General features: G+C 34.2%; 2 protein-coding genes across 3 annotated transcripts; one reads left to right on the forward strand and one right to left on the reverse strand.

Annotated features, from left to right (window-relative positions):
- Positions 1 to 1,475: 1,475 nt before the first annotated feature.
- LOC125650060 (protein canopy homolog 2-like) lies at positions 1,476 to 9,821 on the reverse strand. The gene is made up of 6 exons (XM_048878002.2): positions 9,653 to 9,821; positions 7,502 to 7,591; positions 6,710 to 6,825; positions 6,399 to 6,593; positions 5,780 to 5,879; positions 1,476 to 3,426 (listed from the first exon to the last, which is right to left on the reverse strand). The coding sequence occupies exons 2-6, from the start codon at positions 7,581 to 7,583 to the stop codon at positions 3,251 to 3,253; spliced, it is 669 nt and encodes a 222-aa protein (XP_048733959.2). The 5' UTR covers positions 7,584 to 7,591; positions 9,653 to 9,821; the 3' UTR covers positions 1,476 to 3,250.
- A 43-nt stretch (positions 9,822 to 9,864) lies between these two features.
- On the forward strand, positions 9,865 to 18,940 carry LOC125650058 (methionine aminopeptidase 1D, mitochondrial-like). Of its 2 annotated transcripts, none has more exons than XM_048878000.2 (8): positions 9,865 to 9,932; positions 10,107 to 10,273; positions 11,319 to 11,514; positions 12,170 to 12,361; positions 13,175 to 13,338; positions 17,939 to 18,036; positions 18,338 to 18,397; positions 18,599 to 18,940. In XM_048878000.2, exons 2-8 carry the CDS (start codon positions 10,149 to 10,151, stop codon positions 18,757 to 18,759), a joined length of 996 nt encoding a protein of 331 aa, XP_048733957.1. In that variant the 5' UTR covers positions 9,865 to 9,932; positions 10,107 to 10,148; the 3' UTR covers positions 18,760 to 18,940. The 2 variants fall into 2 exon arrangements, with proteins under 2 accessions (XP_048733957.1, XP_056021531.1); XM_056165556.1 differs by having other exon boundaries at positions 9,889 to 9,936.
- The last annotated feature ends 3,354 nt before the right edge of the window (positions 18,941 to 22,294 follow it).

A 22,294-nucleotide genomic window follows, 5' to 3' on the forward strand; every position in this document is an offset into this window, starting at 1 on the left:
GACTGGTCGACAGGACGCACTGGATACTGTTGACTCTTGGTGTCAGAAATTGCGCCTCCAAATAAACCCGGACAAATAAAAAAAGAACCATTCTTTAGTTTAAGAAAAATTAAACGATAAGAAGCAACTATGCATTTAATCTTAGAGATAAACATTTGGAATTTGAATCATCTTGGGAGTAATATTTGATGAAAGACATGACTCTAAATTGAATGCTGGAAATCTTGCAAAATCCGTAGGGCGTGCATTGGGATCTGTAATTTCAAAAATACATCCTACGATAGACGTTAGATTTAAAACATAAAAATATCCCTGTGACGTACTAGTTCTAGATTATTGTAGTGAAGTATGGGGTTATACAAATGATCATGGTCCAAAACAGAGCAATTCGATCTTTCCTCGATTTACACCGACCCTCCAAGGAGAAATTGAATGGTCAGCATCGTTCTGTCGACATCAACTGAACATGATAGTCAGATACGTTTTTAGAACCATATATTGACGATGGACGAACCATTAAAAAGGTGTTTACCTGGGATCCAACCCGGCTAAATCGGTCAAACTTGACCACCCTTATTAAAGCCTTAAACGATTCATTAGATATGAAGCAACACTAATCAAGTCGCCGACGCCAAATTACGTCAGAATCCTCGATTTATATTAAAAAACTCAGAACATACATTCTCTGTAAAACTCAATACACTTAAAAATATGTGGAGGTAGACTTCCCCAAAATCGTGTGACCAACTATGGATGTGGAGTTTTACCACCAACATGACCGAGAATCAAAACCGGTAAATATAAATTGAGAACAGGTTATGTGTTCCGTGTGATTGAAATGAAATAGAGAGAAACACATTTGGTTACACTGTACTTGATATAATAGGTTAAGAATGGGTCCTTCAAAAGAATACAAGTACCTCAATTGATAGTATCGTTTATCTACAAGACACACCAAATCTCAATATTTAATTCCTACAAAATCAGACTATATCTTATGTCCAGAGATGATTGACCTTTGACCTCAAAATCAATAAGCTATCTACTTCTTATGTTGAACCAGTGAACCGCGTTTGACGTCTGTCAAGTAAAAGGTTTAAAGGTATTGAGCAGACAATGTCTTACCATGTCCAGTTTGTCCTTGACCTTTTACACCTTGACCTACAAATCGATAGGGGTTATCTACTTCTAAAGAGAAGTCAGTGTACCAAGTTTTATGTCTTTTAAGCAAATAGTTCTCAACATATTCAGCAAACAATACTAGTATTTTATTGTGTCTTGTTTGACCTTGATGTGCTCTCTAGGGGCAACCACTGTACGAAGTTTGGTAACTGTCAAGTAAATGATTTAGATATTGAGTCATTAAGACTTGGGTCTTCAGATTGACATACCAACTGACAGGTGTTAAACAATATTCTCCCTCCTTTTGAAAGGGGACATAAAACATATGAATTGATGATTAAGCAAAACATAAAAACATCAGACATTTTTAATGAGCTAAAGCTATGCTTTATGAGTTATAATTTACTTCAGAAAATAATAGCATTGAGATATAAATAACATATACTAGTAAAACACAATCATTTATACATTAATTCTTGCAAAGAATCTAGCAACCCATTTTACCACTCCTGAAGTTAAGTATATAGATAAATATAGATATAATGTAAAACATGTAATAATGTGTACATACAATGTACGGAACAGAAGAGAGGAACACAAGACAGACCATATCAAGGTTCAGACCTAGGCCCCTTAAAATCTTGTAAGTTTTATAACATAGTGTGCTAAATCCGGCCCTTTACTAATCGATCCTGGCAGGCTGCCAAATCCCTCCCGTTCTTCTCTCTGTTCCGTTTATTTGAATAGGACTGATTCATGAGAAAAAAATGTAATAAGAAATACCAGGTGGGTTACACATGCATCCAAAACCAGTGTCTCTTGATCACACTATAGTCAAACATTCTATAAACTCGGCCACCTGGTGGAGAAACCCACTCCCGTCACATTAATCAATTACACCCTAATTATACAATCATTTCATCCCTCACATTAATCAATTACACCCTAATTGTACAATCATTCCATTCTATTAACAACAAGTATCATAGAAATTTTTTGTTACAAAGCTTGCCATCTTTAGAATAACCTTACACAATAAAACGGACATGAATGTGTCATATGCTTTAAGTATTTGCATCTCATTTTTTCAATAGGACACAAAATTTTAATTTCTAAAATGGTAAATCTCATAGAAAATAATTTTACAAAAAAGTATCTAGAAACTTTTTACGAGTATGACCTTGATGTGGGCGGGGTATTTGTACTGAGAATCAGCAGCATCGTTTCTTCCTGACATTAATACTTCAACCTCAAGAAAACAGTGAAAAGCAGATGTTTAGTGTGTTGAATAAAATAGATGTCACACAGTAAAGAACAAATAAACTAATTCGCTTTGAATTATCCAAATTCTCAGAAAAAATACACTAAGTTTACTTTGGATGACTAGTAGCTACAATCAAATTTATTGTAATATGTGTAGCAAAATGCTTATCAATGAAAGAATAATTTGCCAACATATTCAGGAATCAATCAAGGTTCATTTTATTATCAGTAAAAGGCACCTTTCCCCTTTTGACAAAACTGAATATTTCTTTACTTCAACTCATCTTCCAAGGGAAAAAACTGTTAATAAATGACAATGAACATTCATTTTTAATATGACCAGCATATGTAAAAATATAATATATATAATTTGACATCATATAATGGGTTACCTTGTAACTCACTCCACTATATACCCGATCTTACACATCCTTTTCTTCTGACTTTGTCAATGTAACCAAATTTCTACTGTATCTCACATGTAAGGTCACACCTAGTACTTGATATTTTCAAAAATAAAATACTGTATATTGACATTGTTATATTCCTTTCATATAAACTTTTGAATTTTAAAAGTTTATAACTTTTCAGCCTTCAGTTTTCTTCTGGTCCATTTGAACAGATATATATATATATATATATATATATATATATATATATAAAAAATTTCTTTTATATTCCTCAAATTTGTAGCTACTGAACATTCTCTTCATATCTTTTTATGTGTCTGGAACACTTCCAAGTTCAGCTCACACTCTTTTCTCTCCCCCCCCCCCCCCCCCCCCCCCTCCTCCTAGTGAACACTGTTAAAATGATACTTATTGCATCTCATGAAGAAAGACAACTTTTCTAAGTATAATATTTTTTATAACTCCTCCTTCGAGCCCGTGTCTTCCTCTTTATCATTTTCCTCCTCAATCCCATCATCTGTTTCATCCTCTCCCCCCTCCTCTTCCTTTTCTTTATCTTTCACTTCCTGTGATTCCTGCACTGGCCCCGGCTCTGGCATGGGAGTGTTCAGATCTTCCTCCGAGCAGTATTCTGTGAGGAGTTGTGAAACATTAGACACACGTTCATATAAATTCAGACTACGAATCATTGTCGGATATCCACGGCTGATCACATCTACTGATGAATAGAAAACAAGATCAGCCGTGGGTATCCGAAGATCACTTTGAATATAAGTGTTTATTATATACCCATTTATAATCCGTGATTTGATACTGTTAAATTCACGGTGTGGTTCGACTTTCTGGATCACCACACTGTAGTTGCATAATCTGATTCCAAGACATGTTTCTCTGAGATTAATGATGTCATAATGAATTAACAGTCACGTTTCTTTATGGAAAATGATTGACCACATCACAAACAAAATTGCGTAGACAAAAATAATTTCACTGTATGTTTGGAAAACATTCAGTATCTTATAAAAATGTTGTAAAACTACATATTAAAGGGGGTATATGATAAATTTATCATTACTACAGTAACTTGATCCGAAGAGTTGAATCATGTCTTGTTGACAGGCGCGGATCATCAGATCAAATGAGTTTGATCGGGTGATCCACGCCTGTGAATTTAACGTGATCTGACTCTTGGATCAACTTACTGCAGTAATACAGAATACCGGAACCATTATTTCGACTCCGATTCTGGCGAGGATTGAATATTTAGTATGTCCAACGAGATCACATTTTCTGCATTAACTTGGGCTACTTTTCATGAAACAAGTACATGTACATGATACTATCAGATATAGTGAGTCTAGGCACTTTGCATCATTTTTCAAAGTTGTGAGGTGGGGAGCAAGTTTTTCAAAGTTGTGAGGTGGGGAGCAAATGGAGAAAAAAGTTGCTGTCATATCTGTATGAGAATTCTTTGTTACATGTACCAAGAAAAGTAGTTCTGCCTTAAAAAAAAAAAGGGGGGGGGTGTGTCACAATTCATCGATTCATACTTGCTTTTTCACTATTGTACGTGTCCAGAGATTTATGCATAAATTGTGATTATTTTTTATACATCAAAGATTTGTATCATTTCATAGCAGTCGGTTGTTCAAAAAAATCTCGCTAAGTAAATACCTACATACGGTAGAGGAAATATAAAATGGTTTTGTGAATTGTTTGTTTCGTCTCCAGTACCAAATCAAAAATTTAAAGTATGTTTTTGGTACTAGGGTATTCGCTAGCGACATTCTGAAACAAGAGTACCGCAAATGGTACATAATACGCCCGTGAAATGCTTACATAGGGTGTTTTTCTTGAGCTATAATTTGTATAACTTTGCCTCAGATAGTATCAGCCATCATGAGGCTGTGACAAACTTTCATATGAACAAAGGGTCTTAGCTTAAAAATCGAGATTTCCTCAAAATGGACCAAGTTCAACAACCTGTAATTTTTTCAAAAATGAAAGAAAATCAAAATCTTTCCCCAGATGCACATCTTCAATACCCATACAAACACTCCACAAAATGAGATGGTCCTTACTTGAAAACTGTGGGTGGAGTTGGGCGGACATATTATGTACCCTCCATAGAATATTACCAAATAGACTAAGTTCAACAACCTGTAATTTTCTCAAAAATTGTAGAAAATCAAAATCCATCCCACATGCATATCTTCAGTACCTATACAAACACTACACAAAAAAAGAAGGTCCTCATTTGAAAACTGGGGGAGGAGTAGGGCTGACAAATTATGTACCCTCCATAGAATATTAATTTCCAAATAGACTAAGTTCAACAACCTGTAATTTTCTCAAAAATTGTAGAAAATCAAAATCCATCCCACATGCACATCTTCAATACCCATACAAATACTCCACAAAATAAGAAGGCTTTCACTTGAAAACTGTGGGAGGAGTAGGGCGGACAAATTATGTACCCTCCATATAATAATTATTTCCAAATAAAGCGGCAAAACTCCTGGGAAAAAGGTCGAAATGGATCAAAATTGCAGTATGATCTAGAGTGACCCACAAAGAAGGTACACAGCAAGTTTCAGCATGATATGTGAAAGGGAAATGAAATTATAAAGAGAAAACCCCAAACGGACAGACATCGCTGTACCATAATACGTCCCGTCTAAAGACGGGCGTATAAAAATAGAAATGAATTGTCTTTAGCATTACTAATTTGTATGTAAAAGAATTGCCCCAGTAACGCATCATTTTCGTAACTTCTTTTTCTGAAGAGTTCCAAATTGTTATAGTTCCGATATTCCATATCATATATATTTATCTGGAAAATGTGTTACTATTTGCTGTGTAAACAGCACAAAATGTTATAAAATCATCAATCGAGCAGAAATCTTTCACACAGCAAAACAATGACAATAAACAAGATGTAGAACTGAAGTTGCATTCCCTTCTACATGTACATATGTACGTACCTGCCAACTCTCCACAGACTTTCCGTTCCACTTCCTCAAGTTCACCATGTCGGAAGGCTCTAATTATCTGGTCTTCATATTCCTCTGCTATTGTTTCACACTGAAATAATGACGACGAGGTCAGAAATTATTCTACGAGTCGGTTCACACTACAAAGTTAATCCTGATTGGTTAGGTAATACTGAATAAACTCACAACATGTTCACTCTGGGTAAACTTAACCCACATTGAAAGTGGATGAGGTTAACCATCATTGTTAGCCAAGGGTTTTCGGTCCCCTACACTCCCGCGCAGAGTGGACCAAAAACCCTTGGCTACCGAAGATGTAGGTTAACCTACTTTAGCAGTTATTTAGGCCTGAAGTGGGTTAACTAAAATTGGATCAAGAGCAGTGTGAACTGTAGTGAGGTGAGAAAAACATACACTGTACAATACATCAAAGATGAACTTCTACTGCATGCTCACATACTAGAGCATTAATTCATTATGTCTTTGTTGCAAGAAACTAATTTTCTACCAACTAAGTAATGAGAATGAATTCATCACATACAAATCAGTGTTAGAGGGAAACCATGCACACTTCCGTAACAAAGACTAGAGATACCACTGATTCCCTTACTGTGTGTGTTAGGAGTTTCATGCCCTCCATCGTTATATGAATATCTTTCAGCACCAAAGGTTTGCCGTCCCTGGACACCATTCTCACGATACCTTTCTTTCCCAGTGCATTTTTGGTATTTCCATATGATCTGAATTTTTCACAGATTGTTTCAAAAACTTCTGTCAAATGCACTTCCGATCTCGCTAATGGTACCTACATGTATATCATGTATATGATGAAAAATACAAATAGCAAATTAAACACAAGGTTTCATCACTGCATCATTTCTCAACTATAAAATCTGGTGGGACAATACATTGACGTTTTACCTCCACTACTTTCTGGTTTCCTTTCGAGTCCACTCTAAAGCTGCCCACTTGAACTTTCTGTTTCGAGTTGACCGTGGAAATACTGTAGTTGACCTCATCTACCAGTGCTCTACACACTGTAAGTACCAATACATGTACCAATCTAATTAAAATTAGATGTTAGATCCGCTCACATACTCGCTACACTTAGTGTAGCGAGTATGTGAGCGGATCTAACATCTAATTTTAATTAGATTGAGTTCAAACTAACAAATTATCAGATAAAATATATAGGTCATCACACTTTTTAAGATGCAAGACATACCTAAACAGAATCATATATCACCGTCAGAAAATTACAATTTTCCTTAAACAGCGTTATCAAAATTTGATAAAAACTGGTTATGACGATATAATAGCATTCATAACAATTTCATAAAACCGTTCCCTCACAAAAATATACAAAATGTCTGTTAAAATAAAGGAAATCTATTGCATAATAGACTTGATAGAGAAATCAATAAAAACAGAGTTATTGCCCTTGGATTCAATATTTTGAAACTTATCATTGATAGAGTTGACCGTGGAAATACTGTAGATTCTTAATCTATAACTTAGATTTTTAAAATATTTTATTTTTAACAAGATTTTTTACAATAACTATTGAAAAAGACTCCAACAAAAGGTATGCTCCTATCATGCATAAATCTAAATAAATCATTGATTTTGCAAAATATGATGACATCACAGGAGGGTGGAATTACTTTAATTTGTTACAACTGTTTATCAGATAGTAAAAATAATGACATGTACCTGCACAGTACAGCTCATCGTCTCTTTTTGATTCCACTGTCAGGAAGGATATAAGGGATATAAAAAGGAGATGCAGGTCCATTTGATTTTCTGTAAAACCAGTTTCAATAAGTACAGATCTATGGAGGTATATCAGTGCCACTTCAATTTTAGCACTTCTGTTTTACATAACATTTTTGGTTCTGTTCTTAATTTCAATTCAATATTTTTGTTTTTACAATCTTATTTTAATATTTCTGTTTTTATTTTCATTCTATACTTTTTTAAAACATGTAATATTTGTGGTTTTCATTTCTACATTGTATTACAGTCTCTGTAACCAAGACAAAGACTTATGGAGAGAGGAGGTTTGACATGGCAGCAGCGACACCCTGGAACATTCTGCCATGTGGACTTAGAAATGTAAAGAAACTTGACTATTTTAAAAGAAATTTAAAGACCCACCTATTTCGTCTTGCTTTTAATGTGTGATCTGTGATTCTGTTTTTATGTGTATTTATTACTTTTTCCCTAGAACATTTATGCCAATAGTGTTTTAGCTTTTGACTTAACATTTTAGAGTACTTTTTTTTTTTTTAGATACTTAGCATTGTGTTCTACAAAAAAAAAAAAAAAAAAACAAACAAAAAAACAACAACAAAAACTATCGATCTGAATAATATTGTTTTATTTTGCTAATTTTATAGATGTAAGATTTTGTCATACTGAGACTGATACTGTCATTTAATTTCATTTCATTGTTTTTATTATTGTTGCTTTCCTCACCGCTATCCTTGCAAAGCGCCTTAGAGCAATTTGTTTTAAATAAGGTGCTATATAAATTTTATCTATTATTATTTCAATTTCAATTCAACAATCTTAACATTTTTGTTTCTGTTTTCTGTTTTTACACTTTCATTAAAAGACTTTCGTTTCTATTTCTATCTTCATTCTATATTTTTGATTCTGTTCAAGTGTTGTTTTTTTTAACAATTTTTAAAATATTCATTTATATAATTTTTTTCACACATTTGATTCTGATTTTAAATTTTTGTTTCAGCAATAATGCCATTTCATTTTTTTCCCTCTGACTTTACATTTTTGTTTTACTATTTCATTTATTAATAATAGCATTTTTGCTTCTGTTAATAATTTCTACTTTTTTGTTTCCTAATCCAAGTTCTTAAAAGTTATTTCTAAAATGTTTTTGTAAAGTGATTTCTAAAATGTTATTTTTAAAACCCTTTTAAAGTTATAATAGTTCTCAATCAGAAAATTTTTTTTATTATAAAAATGTGCTAATACAATTATAGTTTTGTATGTAACTTTAACTATAGTCATCGATGAAATTAAATTTATCAAAATAAAGATTTTGGTTCTATTGGATATAACATTATATAGAAATCAATACGAGAAGACAATAATATATATTTTACTTCATTCAAAGCCTCTGGATAGGTTTACTAACACAATATCAACCACAAAAGTTTATAAATCTTTTTTTTTTTTTCGGTCAATGAAATAGTAAATCACTGCAACAAAAACTTTCGACACAAAAAATGAGAGCTCTTATAACTTTATTCTGAAAAGGTTAATCCATTTGGTCATTTTTAAAATTGACAGGGAGAGATCAAGGGCATAGCATTAATTGCACCTTATCTCTGAGAATGGGTGTAATGTAAAATGACTAGTTACAGTAGCTGTTGATATACTGACCTCTGCAAAAATTAACCCGTTGTTATCAAAATTTATTTGTAAACTAAGACATTTAACAGCAGCTATTAGTTTTTATGATGGACTGCTTTAAATGTAGTTTAATACATGTATCTAATTGATATATAATTTCTTTATAAGTTTACCCCCCCCCCCCCAAATACAAATCTGTTAGATAGTTCAGAAGAATTAAATAGAAAAAAATAATACATGTAATATATATTTTATCCAATATTTCTGTCATGTATTCAGGTTTATTTATTAGATTTAGTAAGTATCGTAAAGTTGAGTTTTGTCTGATGACTGATGTGGTCAATTTTGATTGGTGAATTTAAGAAACTTTCCCACAGACCTATCTGCAACATGTAGTGCAAGTTTATCTGCTAATTGATAAAGTTAATTTCACAAGTCACATCACACGTTTAAATGAATACACCATCCTGAACAAAATTCACTTACAAAACACAGTGGACTGCCTACCGGTCTTACCGTCGCGTGTTTGTGCTAGCTTCCACTTTTATTTGTTTGTGCCGCTTAAATCATCAAAGTATATCCCAATCTTATACATAAAGTCATAGTCATCGAATGTCTTAACAGATAGATTCTTGTTTCATGATAAAGATTTTGATACAGGAAAATTATTTTCATTTTCAAAGTGAAGATTTTAAAAATAGATATATTTGACTTCTTAAGCGGCTTCAATTTTTGTACTTTCAGTTTGTCCTCGTAAGGTACAAAGGCAAGTAAGACCATGTGCACCTAACAATGTTTGAGTCGTAATGACTTGCTAACAGTCAATAGACTGGTCAATGTACCTGTATATATCGACAATAAAATGTATTTTCGTCATAGCAGTTTCTTTTTACAGTCAAAGTGAAAAACAGTTAAAATATACCTGTGTTCTATTCTCCAGGTATTCCTATCTGCACAATGTAACAGGACTGCGAAGAAACAAATGTTTAAAATGAAAGGAAATTTCACGTATTGCATTTACCATGCAGCAAAAGCACGTTCTGTGTTTTCAAATATACACTCCAGATTTGCTGTCATTAACAAGCAAACAAAACGGGGCAAGTTCAGGTAAGTGTCATTAACAGATTAAGTTCAAGTTCATTTATTTTCACTCACACAATCCATCGGTGGTACAACGAATAATAAAAGATAATGGTAAGTCCTCTTAATTGATCGTGAATACACAAAAAACTAATAAAAGAAAAAACGAGCAAACAAAGGGGGGGGGGGTTCCTATAGGTAAGTGTCATTAACAAGCAAGTTCAGGTATGTGTGCCTTTTTTCATGAGAAATGCAAGTTTTGAAAAGTTTCAGTGATATCCATGGCAGTAAGGTATTCTAATACACTTGGCCACCAATACGTCAATGACTGCATTAATACATGTATACTTAAAACATCCAATGCTGGTTGTCTAGCAGAACTTGATAGACTACCACTTTGGTCCAAAATTTCATTCTCAAGTATCAACCTTTCATCAAACATAAAACAAAGAATCATTGACAGTGCACCCAGGAGCAATCATAAAAAATCTTTGGTTTAAAAAAAACTTGAATTTTATAAAAAAAAATTATATACAAGAAAAAGAAGTCCATATGTTGATTTACTCAGAAAAAGATATGAGAGATCCTCTCTTAGTAGAATTAGATTAAGTGCACATAAACTTGCAATAGAAAGTGGTAGATATAATTCCACATCAAGGAATGAAAGATGCTGTAATGCTTGCAATACTGGTGTGATCAAGGATAAAATTCATTTTCTTTTTCAATGTAAATCTAAGCTAAGAAACACCTACCTTAGAAACATTTATGATACAACACAGAAAAATATTACTCTGTGCAATGAAAGATACATGCTACAAATATATTTTAACAGTGATATACATATTAAAGTCTTAAAAATTACTGTGAAATTTATTATAGACTGTTTTGAATACAGAAATACTTTCGACTACATAAAAATTATGTAAACATTATGTATTGATGTTCAATGGGCCTTTGCCAATTATTGTAATTGTGTTTGTGCCAATAAATATTTGTATTTGTATCTAGATCAGTTCTGCGACATGGTCCATTGCAAGGCATGATGCATATTTTTATTTCTTAACGTTTACAGTTTTGTCCTGCCCCATAAGACGACACATTCAAGATTAGTACCAGAATTTATACAAAAACCACCATATGCAGTCAATGGAGTGGTGAGCCCGAGGCCCTTAGAAATTGAAATCAAAACCAAGGAACAAATTGCTGTGATGAGAAATACATGTCGACTGGCAAGAAAAATTCTAGATTGTGCAGGAAGACAGTTAAAGGCAAGTGGAAATCAAAATCAGTTTGTTCAATATTGTAAAAGAACATGCTAGTGTAGGAAGTGTATTTTTTGGGATGATGAACCTACAAATTCAAATTATGAATGTGATTTCAACAAAACATCATCTTTAATCTTTTTAGTCCCTTTAGAAATTGAACCAGCAAACATTTGACTATAAGGAAATGGATAATTTCAATTTTGCAGTACATGCATAATTTCAAATTAAGTACCTAAATGTCTCAGTATTACCATCTGTTGTATGTAAACACAAATTAACATCTAGTACATGTACCTAGACATTTATTGTATGTAAACACAATTTGACATCTAGTACATGTACTTAGACATAGGATGTGAATGGTAACTGTATGATCATGGCCATTTATTGATTTAGTTTGATTAAATTGATAAATCATAAGAAAATTTAGAAAAGAAAGTATAAATACCAAGATAGACTGATAGAAAGTACAAAAACAATGTCTGGAAGAGTGGAGACATTATAAGAAAATGAGAAAGTAAATCAAAAGATTTAAATTTTGGATGTTAAATTCTTTTTCTTCTTTATGACATTCAGCAAGCCTTGAATGCCTTTTCAAGATGTAAAGTGATAGATTTAAACTGAAAATCATGTATAGATAATACTGGTATTTTAACAGGTTGGAATGACAACAGATGAAATTGACGAGTTTGTTCATCAGATGTGTGTAGACAATGAGGCGTATCCATCCCCTCTAATGTACCACAACTTCCCCAAATCAATTTGTACATCAGTCAACAATGTAGCTTGTCATGGTATACCTGACCTCCGACCTCTTGAGGATGGGGACATCGTCAATGTTGATGTCACGGTGAGAGTAGCAACCATGACACACCTCGGCTAATCTGTCCGTCTGTCATTCTGGCGCTTTGTTTTTGTCATGCTTGATTTGATATTTGGTACTTTGCTTTATTATTAACACAACAAGTTACAGAACAAGTTGAAATTTTGTTCTGGTCCATGAAAGTTTTTTTGAGTATCATCAAGGACTATATCCTTGGACTTGAAAATAAATGCAAATACTCAGTTTTTACTACTTGTGAATCTGGAAAATGAATGTGTCATATATGGCTTTTATTTCATGGGACCTGGTTATTCTTTATGTACGAATATTCACACAGAATATCAAAATTCACACCGAATATTAAAATTCACACAGAGTATTAAAATTCACACAAAATACTAAAATTCATACAGAATATTAAAATTCACATAGAATATTAAAATTCACACAGAAAATAAATTAAGATTCACACAGATTATTACGTATGACTGATGAGGGACATGTATTGCTATGCAATACTTACAGAGTTTTGATTACTTTTGCAGTTTTGAATTTCTTGGCTGTCAGGTGAGCTGATAATTATTTTTTGAAAATTCAAGGAAGCATTTTGATTTTGATTTGGCAGATTTATCTATGAACATATTTGATTTGCAAACATCTCCAAGCAGTGTATATTCATGTTTGTTTTAAACAAACAGGTATACCCCCACCCTGGCCTGGTCATTGATTTTGTGTTTCAGAAACACATCATGTTTGATTATGAAAACATACAACTATATAATTTTAACCCCCCCTAAAATAAGTACTGCATGTTTGTAACTTGTAATTCTTGTAATGCAGATCTTTAAGGATGGCATGCACGGTGATGTCTCTAAGACCTACATGATTGGCTCAGTGGATGAGGATGCCAGAGAGTTGGTAGAAGTAACAGAACAATGTCTGAATGCTGGCATATCTCAGTGCAGACCAGGACAAAAAATAATAGCCATTGGAACCGCCATCAGGTAAACATGATTAAGGTATTCCCATCCAGCTGGAAGATTTCCTCAGGGTTGTGTTGAAGAATCTGAAAGTTTTCTTACAGTTAATCATAACACTTTTATGTGCATATTGAATACATTAACATCTATCTGCATAAAGTTATTGTGATCATAAGAAAGGGTTTAAATGGGATATATTTCGGATTCAATATGTTTAAATCATGGCTTTTGATCAAGATTCAGGTCCAGAATAATTGAATTTGATATTGATTCTTTTTTATAAAACCAAAGCTGCTCTGACATGTGACCCAATGGCCTTGTGGCTTTTTAGCATAACTGAGCTGAAAGCTCAAAAGAGCATGTCTGTTGTTTGTCCATCCATATGCCTGTAAACATCTTTTTCTCCAGAAACACTAGGCCAATTTCAGTCAAACTTGGCATAAGTCATCCTTGGGAAGGGGGATTTACGTTTTTGAAATGAAGGGCCTTGTCCCCTTCAAAGGGGAGCTAATAGATAAAATGCAAAACTAGGATTAGGAAATATTCTCAAGAATCACTGAGAGAGAAAAGTTATATAGATGAAAGCTTCCTAGCAGAATAGATTCAAGTTTGTTTCAATCATAGTCCCCAGTGGTAGGGTGGGACCACAATAGGGGATTAAAGATTTATATGCAGACATACTGCATTCTTCTCAAAAAAAATATTTTTATGAATCCCGGCCCTGGGCCAGAAAAGTTGAAATTTACGTGAAAGCTTCTTGACATGGTATAGATTCAAATTTGTTCAAATATTTATAATCTTCTTTTCAAGAACAACAGTACCATGATTAATAATGTTAGTACAGATTCAAATTTGTTTAAATTGTGGCCCCTTGAAACCACAAAAGAAGAATAAAGTTTTAAATGGGAAGATACAGAATATTAATTTAATCAAATTATTTTCAACTAACAGTGCCACATTAAATCATATCAAATTGCAAATGTTTCCAAGTTGTGTAGATTTTAGGACTTCTGCACCTCTAGGGCATTAGGAGTAGGACAAAAACTACCAAATATTGACCAAATTTTAAAAAATCTTCTTCTCTACAATTGCATGTCTTTAAGAAAATCTAAATGCATAGTGATGTAGAGCAGGAAATCCTCAACCAAAATTATGAATTTCATGATCCCTTGGGTAGAGGTTCTGACTCCAGGATGGTGCAAAACTTGGTATATGTACTGTATATTTGTAAAACGTGTGATAAATAATATCTTCTTTAATTCTCTTGGTACTAAATTGAAACTAATTATATATTTAGAAGGAGTAGATAGTCCTGTATCAAAATTGTAAATTTCGTGATCCTAGGTGTAAGGATTTGGTTCCAGGGGCCAAAACTATTAGAGTGATTATTGTCTTTATCATTTGAAAGACTTCCTCAAGTTAGCTGATACGGTATAAAAACTAAATGCATATTATGGATATGCAGAAAAGGATATACATGTACTAAAATTGTGATTTTCACAACCTAAGGGTTTTGACCATAGGATGGGTTCAAATTAGTCATATTGTGTTTTAATCTTACACATATTATGTAAAGCCTTTCATTAGTATAGGCAATTTTGGGGATGATTGATTTTGATTATCCTCTTCTTGTTAGGTAACACATAAGGCTTCCAACAGGGTCCGACAACCAGCTCTGTCCTTTGCCTTTCTTTCTAATTCACCCCAACTGTATCCCAACTCTTTCATCTCCCTTTCAAGTGTCCTCCTCCATGTACCCTTTGGCCTTCCTGGTTTCCTCTTGCCAGCCGGTGTCCACCTCAGTGCTCTTTTTACATGCCTGGTGTTATCCATTCTTATTATATGTCCTGTAAATCTTCACCTTCTCTTCTTAATTTCATCATTGATGTTGTTGATTCCTGTTCTTTCTGCGAGTTCGATGTTCGATACTCTGTCTGTCCATTTGATGTTCATAATCTTCCTTAGTAGCCCGCCTTCTACTCCTCTCAGTTTCCTTTCAATTTCCCTGTTTGTTCTCCATGTTTCTGTGCCGTATAGCAAAACTGATCTTATGTTGCTTTTATGTAATCTTATCTTTGTCTTGTAGAATATTTTTATCGACTTCCAGATGTTGGACAGTTTATTAAAGGCTGATGTTGCTTTTCCTATTCTAATAATATTCACTTCCTTCATCACTTCTCCATCACTATTAAGAGTGCTGCCAAGATAAAAATTTTGGGGATACAATGTATTTAAGTCTGAACACCATATCTTGTTTTATGCTTTTGTTGAATACATGTATTAGAATTTAGCTAGATATTCAGAACAGGAATTTTGTTTAGATTTCATAGCGCTTTGGACTACTGATACTTTTAACTAATACTCTTGTGACTGATGCCCTATCACTAGTGGACTAGTGATACTTTTAACTAATACTCAGGTGACTGATAAGGCCTGTAGGTCTCTTGTTTTATAGCCCCATTACTGTGTTGGGGGCATATTGTTTTGTCATGTTTATCTGTCTGAAACTTTAACCTTGTTCACAACTTTTGAATGGTGAGTAATAGGGCGATCATATTTTAAATATGTATTCCTTGTGTCAAGTCTTTTCTTTAGGTCTTTGTAACTCTGTGACTTTGACCTTGGAGTTTGACCTACAATAAAGAAAACATATTCAAAGTTCCATGAACTATTTAACATAGGGTTTTCATACTTTTTATATGGATTCTCCAGCACAGCAAGTTTGTAGTTGAGGCATATCTCTATGTTTTGTGAGTTTAAAGTTGAGACATCTCCATATTGTGTGAGTTTGGAGTTGAGGTATCTCTATGTTGTGTGAGTTTGGAGTTGAGGTATCTCTATGTTATGTGAGTTTTGAGTTGAGGTATCTCTCTGTTATGTGAATTTTGAGTTGAGGTATCTCTATGTTGTGTGAGTTTGGAGTTGAGGCACCTCAATATTGTGTGAGTTTGGAGTTGAGATACCTCTATATTGTATGAGTTTGGAATTGAGACATCTCTAGGTTTTGTGAGTTTGGAGTTGAAACATCTCTATGTTGTGTGAGTTTGGAGTTGAGGCATCTTTATGTTGTTTGAGTTTGGAGTTGAAACATCTCTATGTTTTGTAAGTTTAAAGTTGAGACATCTCAATATTGTGTGAGTTTGGAGTTGAGGTATTTCTATGTTGTGCGAGTTTAAAGTTGAGGCATCTTTATATTGTGTGAGTTTAAAGTTGATACATCTCTATATTGTTTGAGTTTGGAGTTGAAACATCTCTGTGTTGTGTGAGTTTGGAGTTGAGGTATCTCTATGTCATTTGAGTTTTGAGTTGAAACATCTCTGTGTTGTGTGAGTTTGGAGTTGAGACATCTCTATGTCGTTTGAGTTTGGAGTTGAGGCATCTCTATGTTGTGTGAGTTTGGAGTTGAGACATCTCTAGGTTGTGTGAGTTTGGAGTTGAGGTATATCTATGTTATGTGAGTTTTGAGTTGAGGCATCTCTATGTTGTGTGAGTTTGGAGTTGAGGCATCTCTATGTTGTGTGAGTTTAGAGTTGAGGCATCTCTATGTTGTTTGAGTTTGGAGTTGAGGTATATCTATGTTATGTGAGTTTTGAGTTGAGGCATATCTATGTTGTGTGAGTTTGGAGTTGAGGCATCTCTATGTTGTGTGAGTTTAGAGTTGAGGCATCTCTAGGTTGTTTGAGTTTGGAGTTGAGGTATATCTATGTTATGTGAGTTTGGAGTTGAGGCATCTCTATGTTTTGTGAGTTTGGAGTTGAGGCATCTCTATATTGTGTGAATTTGGAGTTCAAACATCTCTGTGTTGTTTGAGTTCTGAGTTGAGGCATCTCTATATTGTTTGAGTTTAGCATTGAGGTATCTCTATATTGTGTGAGTTTGGAGTTAAGGCATCTCTGTATTGTGTGAGTTTTGAGTTGAGGCATCTCTATGTTGTGCGAGTTTGGAGTTGAGGTATCTCTATGTTGTGTGAGTTTAGAGTTGAGGCATCTCTATATTGTGCGAGTTTAACGTTGAGACATCTCTATGTTGTGTGAGTTAGTACATATACAACTGCTTTATTCATGTTAGTATATACATGTTTACAACTGCTTTGTTCATGTTAGTACATATACAACTGCTTTGTTTTTGTTAGTACATATACAACTGCTTTATTCGTGTTAGTACATATACAACTGCTTTATTCATGTGAGTACATATACAACTGCTTTATTCATGTGAGTACATATACAACTTCTTTATTTCTGTTAGTACACATCGGTGATCTGTTAGTGACCGAGTATAACTACTTGTAAGTGTAGATATGGACACTTCGTTGTAAAGTCGTTATCAAACGGTTTATGATTCGCAACAAAGAGCTGATAAACGTTCCTTCTTCCGTTCCCCAGCCTGAAAGTGTCTGTTGGGGTCTACACAGAGAAGTTAAAACCCAGTGGAATGATTAGATGATTTCTATTTGATCAGTCTATATTGTGGGTCTGGTTTTCAAATCATTTCATTTGACATCTTTTTTCGAAATTAGAGCTATCTATCATTCACATTACTCACAATTAAGACAAGATTCTGGCAATATGCTGTCACAGAAAAACTGTGTTGTATTAATACATGTACACCTCCTTTGTTACAGAAATTTAGCAGAATCTCGCGGGTTTTCCGTCCTCCCAGCGTTCTGTGGACACGGAATTGGGTCAGACTTCCACGCACCTCCAGAAATCATGCATATCCGTAAGCTCTTCATTTATTCTATAAGAAATATGTCTGTGGATTACACTGCACGGGATATGCTTACTTTCATTTCATTTAGTTCTTTATTATGTAATATACATGTATTGCTTCATAAACTTCTCTGTTATGATGAATTGATTTCTATTATTAGCTTTAAAGGAGTACCAATCCCATCACGTCATAATTGATTTCTATTATTAACTTTAACGCAGTACCAATCCCATCACGTCATAATTAATTTCTATTATTAGCTTTAACGGAGTATCAATCCCATCACGTCATAATTAATTTCTATTATTAGCTTTAACGGAGTACGAATCCCAGCACGTGACGATGAAGGAGGGAATGACATTTACAATAGGTAATGGGTTACACTTATTTTGCTTGCTTAGACTGCCCAGAGCAAAGTTCATAATTAAGTAGATTATATGCCCTCATATACTGAAGAACATGATTTTAGCTGTTCCTTTCACCCTGCAATTGAATCAGTACTTCGTAAATGTAATTTTGTTGTCTTGGATAATTTCAAATGCAATGAATGCTACCGTATACTTTTTTCCAGAGCCCATTCTGTCAGAGGGAACCGACATGGTAAATATTTTGGAGGACGATGGATGGACGGCGGTAACAGAGGACGGAAGTCGGTCCGTGCAGTTCGAGCACACTGTTTTAGTAACCACTGACGGGTGTGAAATATTAACATTGTCTGAGGAAGAATTGTAACGAGACAATCTAAATAATGATCATGTAAAATGAATTCCGTAAATCTGAACAGAGAGACAGTTGCTCAACATCAGTATCAAGTGGCATACTGTCAGTACTGCTTTACTTCAGTATTAAGAATGTTTTTTACAATTTCAAAAGATGCTGTCGATTTGCTTTTTAAATGAAGAATTTATCTGTATTTAGAATATTTTATAAAATTTACGGATATTTTTCGAAAACAAAGTATGATATGTGTGTAAATGATAGATTTAACGAAAACAACAAAGGGCAATACATGTCACTCATGGAAAGAATTTTTTTAATGATTTTAAAAAGATATTAATTCAGATCATTACACAGAAATCAATAGAAAGGTTTTGAAATGGTCTACCCATTTCAAAACCTTTCTATTGATTTCTGTGTAATGATCTGAATTAATATCTTTTTAAAATCATTAAAAATATTTCCTTCCATGAATTACATGAACACATGGTAAAATCCCTTTAAAGTGAATACTTTTATAATGAATTCACGCTTACAAAGAAGCAATTTGCACCGTGTACAGGTCGATGACCGTCTTATGCATGTTTATCACGCCTCAGTCAAAATGGTTGAAATCTAATTGGTCAGATCTTGGTCACATGACGCCGCAAAAAAAAAAAAAAAAAAAAAAAAGCCGTATCATGCGAGAAAAATCCGTATTGAGCAAGTAAATCATTGTCGGGTTCGACTTGCAGCCGTGACAAAATTTTGGAAAGTAATGACCCTGCAAAACATTAATTAATCACGACCTTAGAAATATACATGATACAGCAAATGTTTAGATTGGAGTCAATATAATGATATAATTATGATCTTCATAACACGTATCTATACGTATTCTCTTAATATAAAATATCTGAAACATAAATTGAATTCATAAAGTGACCTCTGCTGAACCTTTCTAACAATTAGAATTAAGCTATAACGTTAAAACTATTTACACTTCATATTTACACTAATTATAATAAAAGTATTTAACTTACCGAAATTATGGACTTGGGGTCGTTTTGATGTTTTACATCTATTACATGTGTGTACTGTGCTAATCTAAATTGAACATGCAAATTGTTAGCTATAAGCAACCTGGATAGAATTACTAAATGAACCTCCAAAGGAAGACAGCGCAATATAAATGAAAGTCAAACACACCCTAATGCTGAATACATTAAGTCCACCAAACTCCTGTTAGACCACTACTACTTTTCTATCAAGTGGCACGGGACAAAGTGTCTACTCCCTAAGAAAACTAGTAAAACCTGTCCACCAGTCCAAGTCATGTGAACCAATCGCTCACCATGATTTGGGCGGGAAAATAGTTAATTAAAGAGACACTACAGCTCATTTTGCGCAAAAATCATGAAATGACAATTTTCCTAGCGCTTTCTCAATTTTTGTTGCATTGTTGAAAGTATGAACTTTGCGAAAATAACACTTATCTAAAGTTAAAAATTATCGTTTTAACGTAAAAATTAATACTTTTTGATGGCCTATACAAAAAATATCGAGTCTCCTCCTTTCAGTCTTCAGACGCATGCGCATAGACAGTAAACAGTGCAGCATGTCGTCCAGTGAGAGAAAGTGTAGTTGATAGATCTAGAATTTTGACAGATTCTGTGAGAAAAGAGGTAAAAATAGAATGAGATAAAACTCATACGTGAAATAAAATTTACCATGGTATCAGTTTGACCGTTGGAAAACAAAGAGTTCGGAGAAACCCATGTAACTCAGTGGCGGATCTAGGAATTCCGAACGGGGTGTGAAAGTCAAAGATTAGCCACAGTAATCGGCCATTCTGGTGCAAAATTTGGATTTTCATTCAAAATCTGTGGCGTAAAATGGGAGGGGGGATCCTGCCCCCCCCCCCCCCTAAAAATATAGAATAGATAATTCAACACAGGCACTTTTAATAACTTTCTAATTAAAGATATTTATAAAACTTTTATCAATGCACATACTTTGCATAATTACACATGTATGAATGAAGATAAGATCAAAAATTGTAAAACTTTGTACATGAGATTTCTGCTTTTTTACATTTACACCTACACACTCACCTGTAAAACACGTATTTCGACAGAAGCGAGAGCGAATACACAAGAAGGAATGTCACGCTATGCGCATGTGCAGAAATCGTCCAGTGTTTCTCAGAAGCGAGTCTCGTTTTGTGTGTACACATGCATGAAAGATGGAGTCTTATTTAGCGTACAAGACATAACTTGTGCACTGGTTGCTGTGATCTAAGTATAAAAGGTAGGTTCTACGCTGATTGCTGCGTTTCCCAAACAAACGGTGGGTTCTTGATGACTTGGGATGACCAACAGCGCCTTATCCCCAATTATTGCTGTACAACTTTTGTTAAACTGTTGCAGATATTTTGATATTGCTGGAATCCCAATTTTTTCCAATGAAACCACCTTTTTTTGCATTATTCACACATCTTTACTTGAATATTCAATGAAAAAACCTTACGCACAAAATGAAATATTTTCAAATGTACATCTTTTTATAAGGATGAGACCCGCAAAAACGAGGTCCCGTGTCACAGCAGCAGGTGTGGCACGATAAAGATCCCTTCCAGCTCAAAGGCCTTAAGCGCCGAGCATAGGCCTACATTTTGCAGCCTTTCACGGGCAGTGGTGACGTCTCCATATGAGTGAAAAATTCTCGAGAGGGACGTTAAAACAATATAAAATCAATCTTTTTTTTTTTTTTTTTTTTTTTTTGGTGTATGAATTGCATATTTACTTTTTTTGTTTAATGAAATATTAGAAAATTCCACAGAAACACAGCAAAATCATTTGCTGAGTCAAAAATTTTGGGTAGCCTACACTTTATGTCCTTTAAAAACAATTGAAGATCCCATGCCGCGGTAGGCGTTGGAACGCTAAAGAATCCTCACTGACACGACTGTAAGCGCTAAGAATAGGTCTAAATCTGTGGTACTTCACCTAGTACAACCGAGGACGTCTCAATATGAGTGAAAATTTCTTGAGAGGTTGTAAAACTACAAAACAAGCTGAAGTACTAGTATGTCTACGATTATTTTTTGCTGTTTGGTAACGGTATTATTATCATGAAATTTGTGACTCTAGAATGAAGGTCAGGGTTAGGTTTAATTCCCCACGGGAGAATATCTCATAGTCCTAGATATCAAGCAGGCAAACTGTATGATTATGATTAGCAATGTGAAATGTATGACCTCAGAATTCAGGTCCCAGGGTAGGGCTTAGTTGATCATATGTTGACAATGAAATATATTTTAGAATATCTTTACTCCTGAATATCGGGCAGCCTGTTGCGTGATTACCGAATGACCAATGCTTGATTGATTGTATCTTGTTTAACGTCCCACTTGAGAATTTTTCACTCATATGAAGACGTTACCATTGCCGGTGAAGGGCTGCAAAATTTAGGCCTATGCTCGGCCCTTACGGCCTTTGAGCAGGGAGGGATCTTTATCGTGACAAACTGCTGTGACACGGGGCCTAGGATTTTGCGGTCTCATCCGAAG

This window comes from Ostrea edulis, chromosome 5 (genome assembly GCF_947568905.1).
Source record: "Ostrea edulis chromosome 5, xbOstEdul1.1, whole genome shotgun sequence".
Taxonomy (NCBI): Eukaryota; Metazoa; Mollusca; class Bivalvia; order Ostreida; family Ostreidae; genus Ostrea; species Ostrea edulis.

Coding starts and splice junctions, on each gene's coding strand:
- LOC125650060 (XM_048878002.2), bottom strand. CDS start 7,583: ATGGACCTGCATCTCCTTTTTATATCCCTTATATCCTTCCTGACAGTG. Junction 6,594..6,709: donor GAAACCAGAAAGTAGTGGAG/GTAAAACGTCAA, acceptor ATATACATGTAG/GTACCATTAGCGAGATCGGA. Junction 5,880..6,398: donor TGAAACTCCTAACACACACA/GTAAGGGAATCA, acceptor TCATTATTTCAG/TGTGAAACAATAGCAGAGGA.
- LOC125650058 (XM_048878000.2), top strand. CDS start 10,149: ATGTTTAAAATGAAAGGAAATTTCACGTATTGCATTTACCATGCAGCA. Junction 11,515..12,169: donor GTGCAGGAAGACAGTTAAAG/GCAAGTGGAAAT, acceptor GTATTTTAACAG/GTTGGAATGACAACAGATGA. Junction 18,037..18,337: donor TCCAGAAATCATGCATATCC/GTAAGCTCTTCA, acceptor TTCTATTATTAG/CTTTAACGGAGTACGAATCC.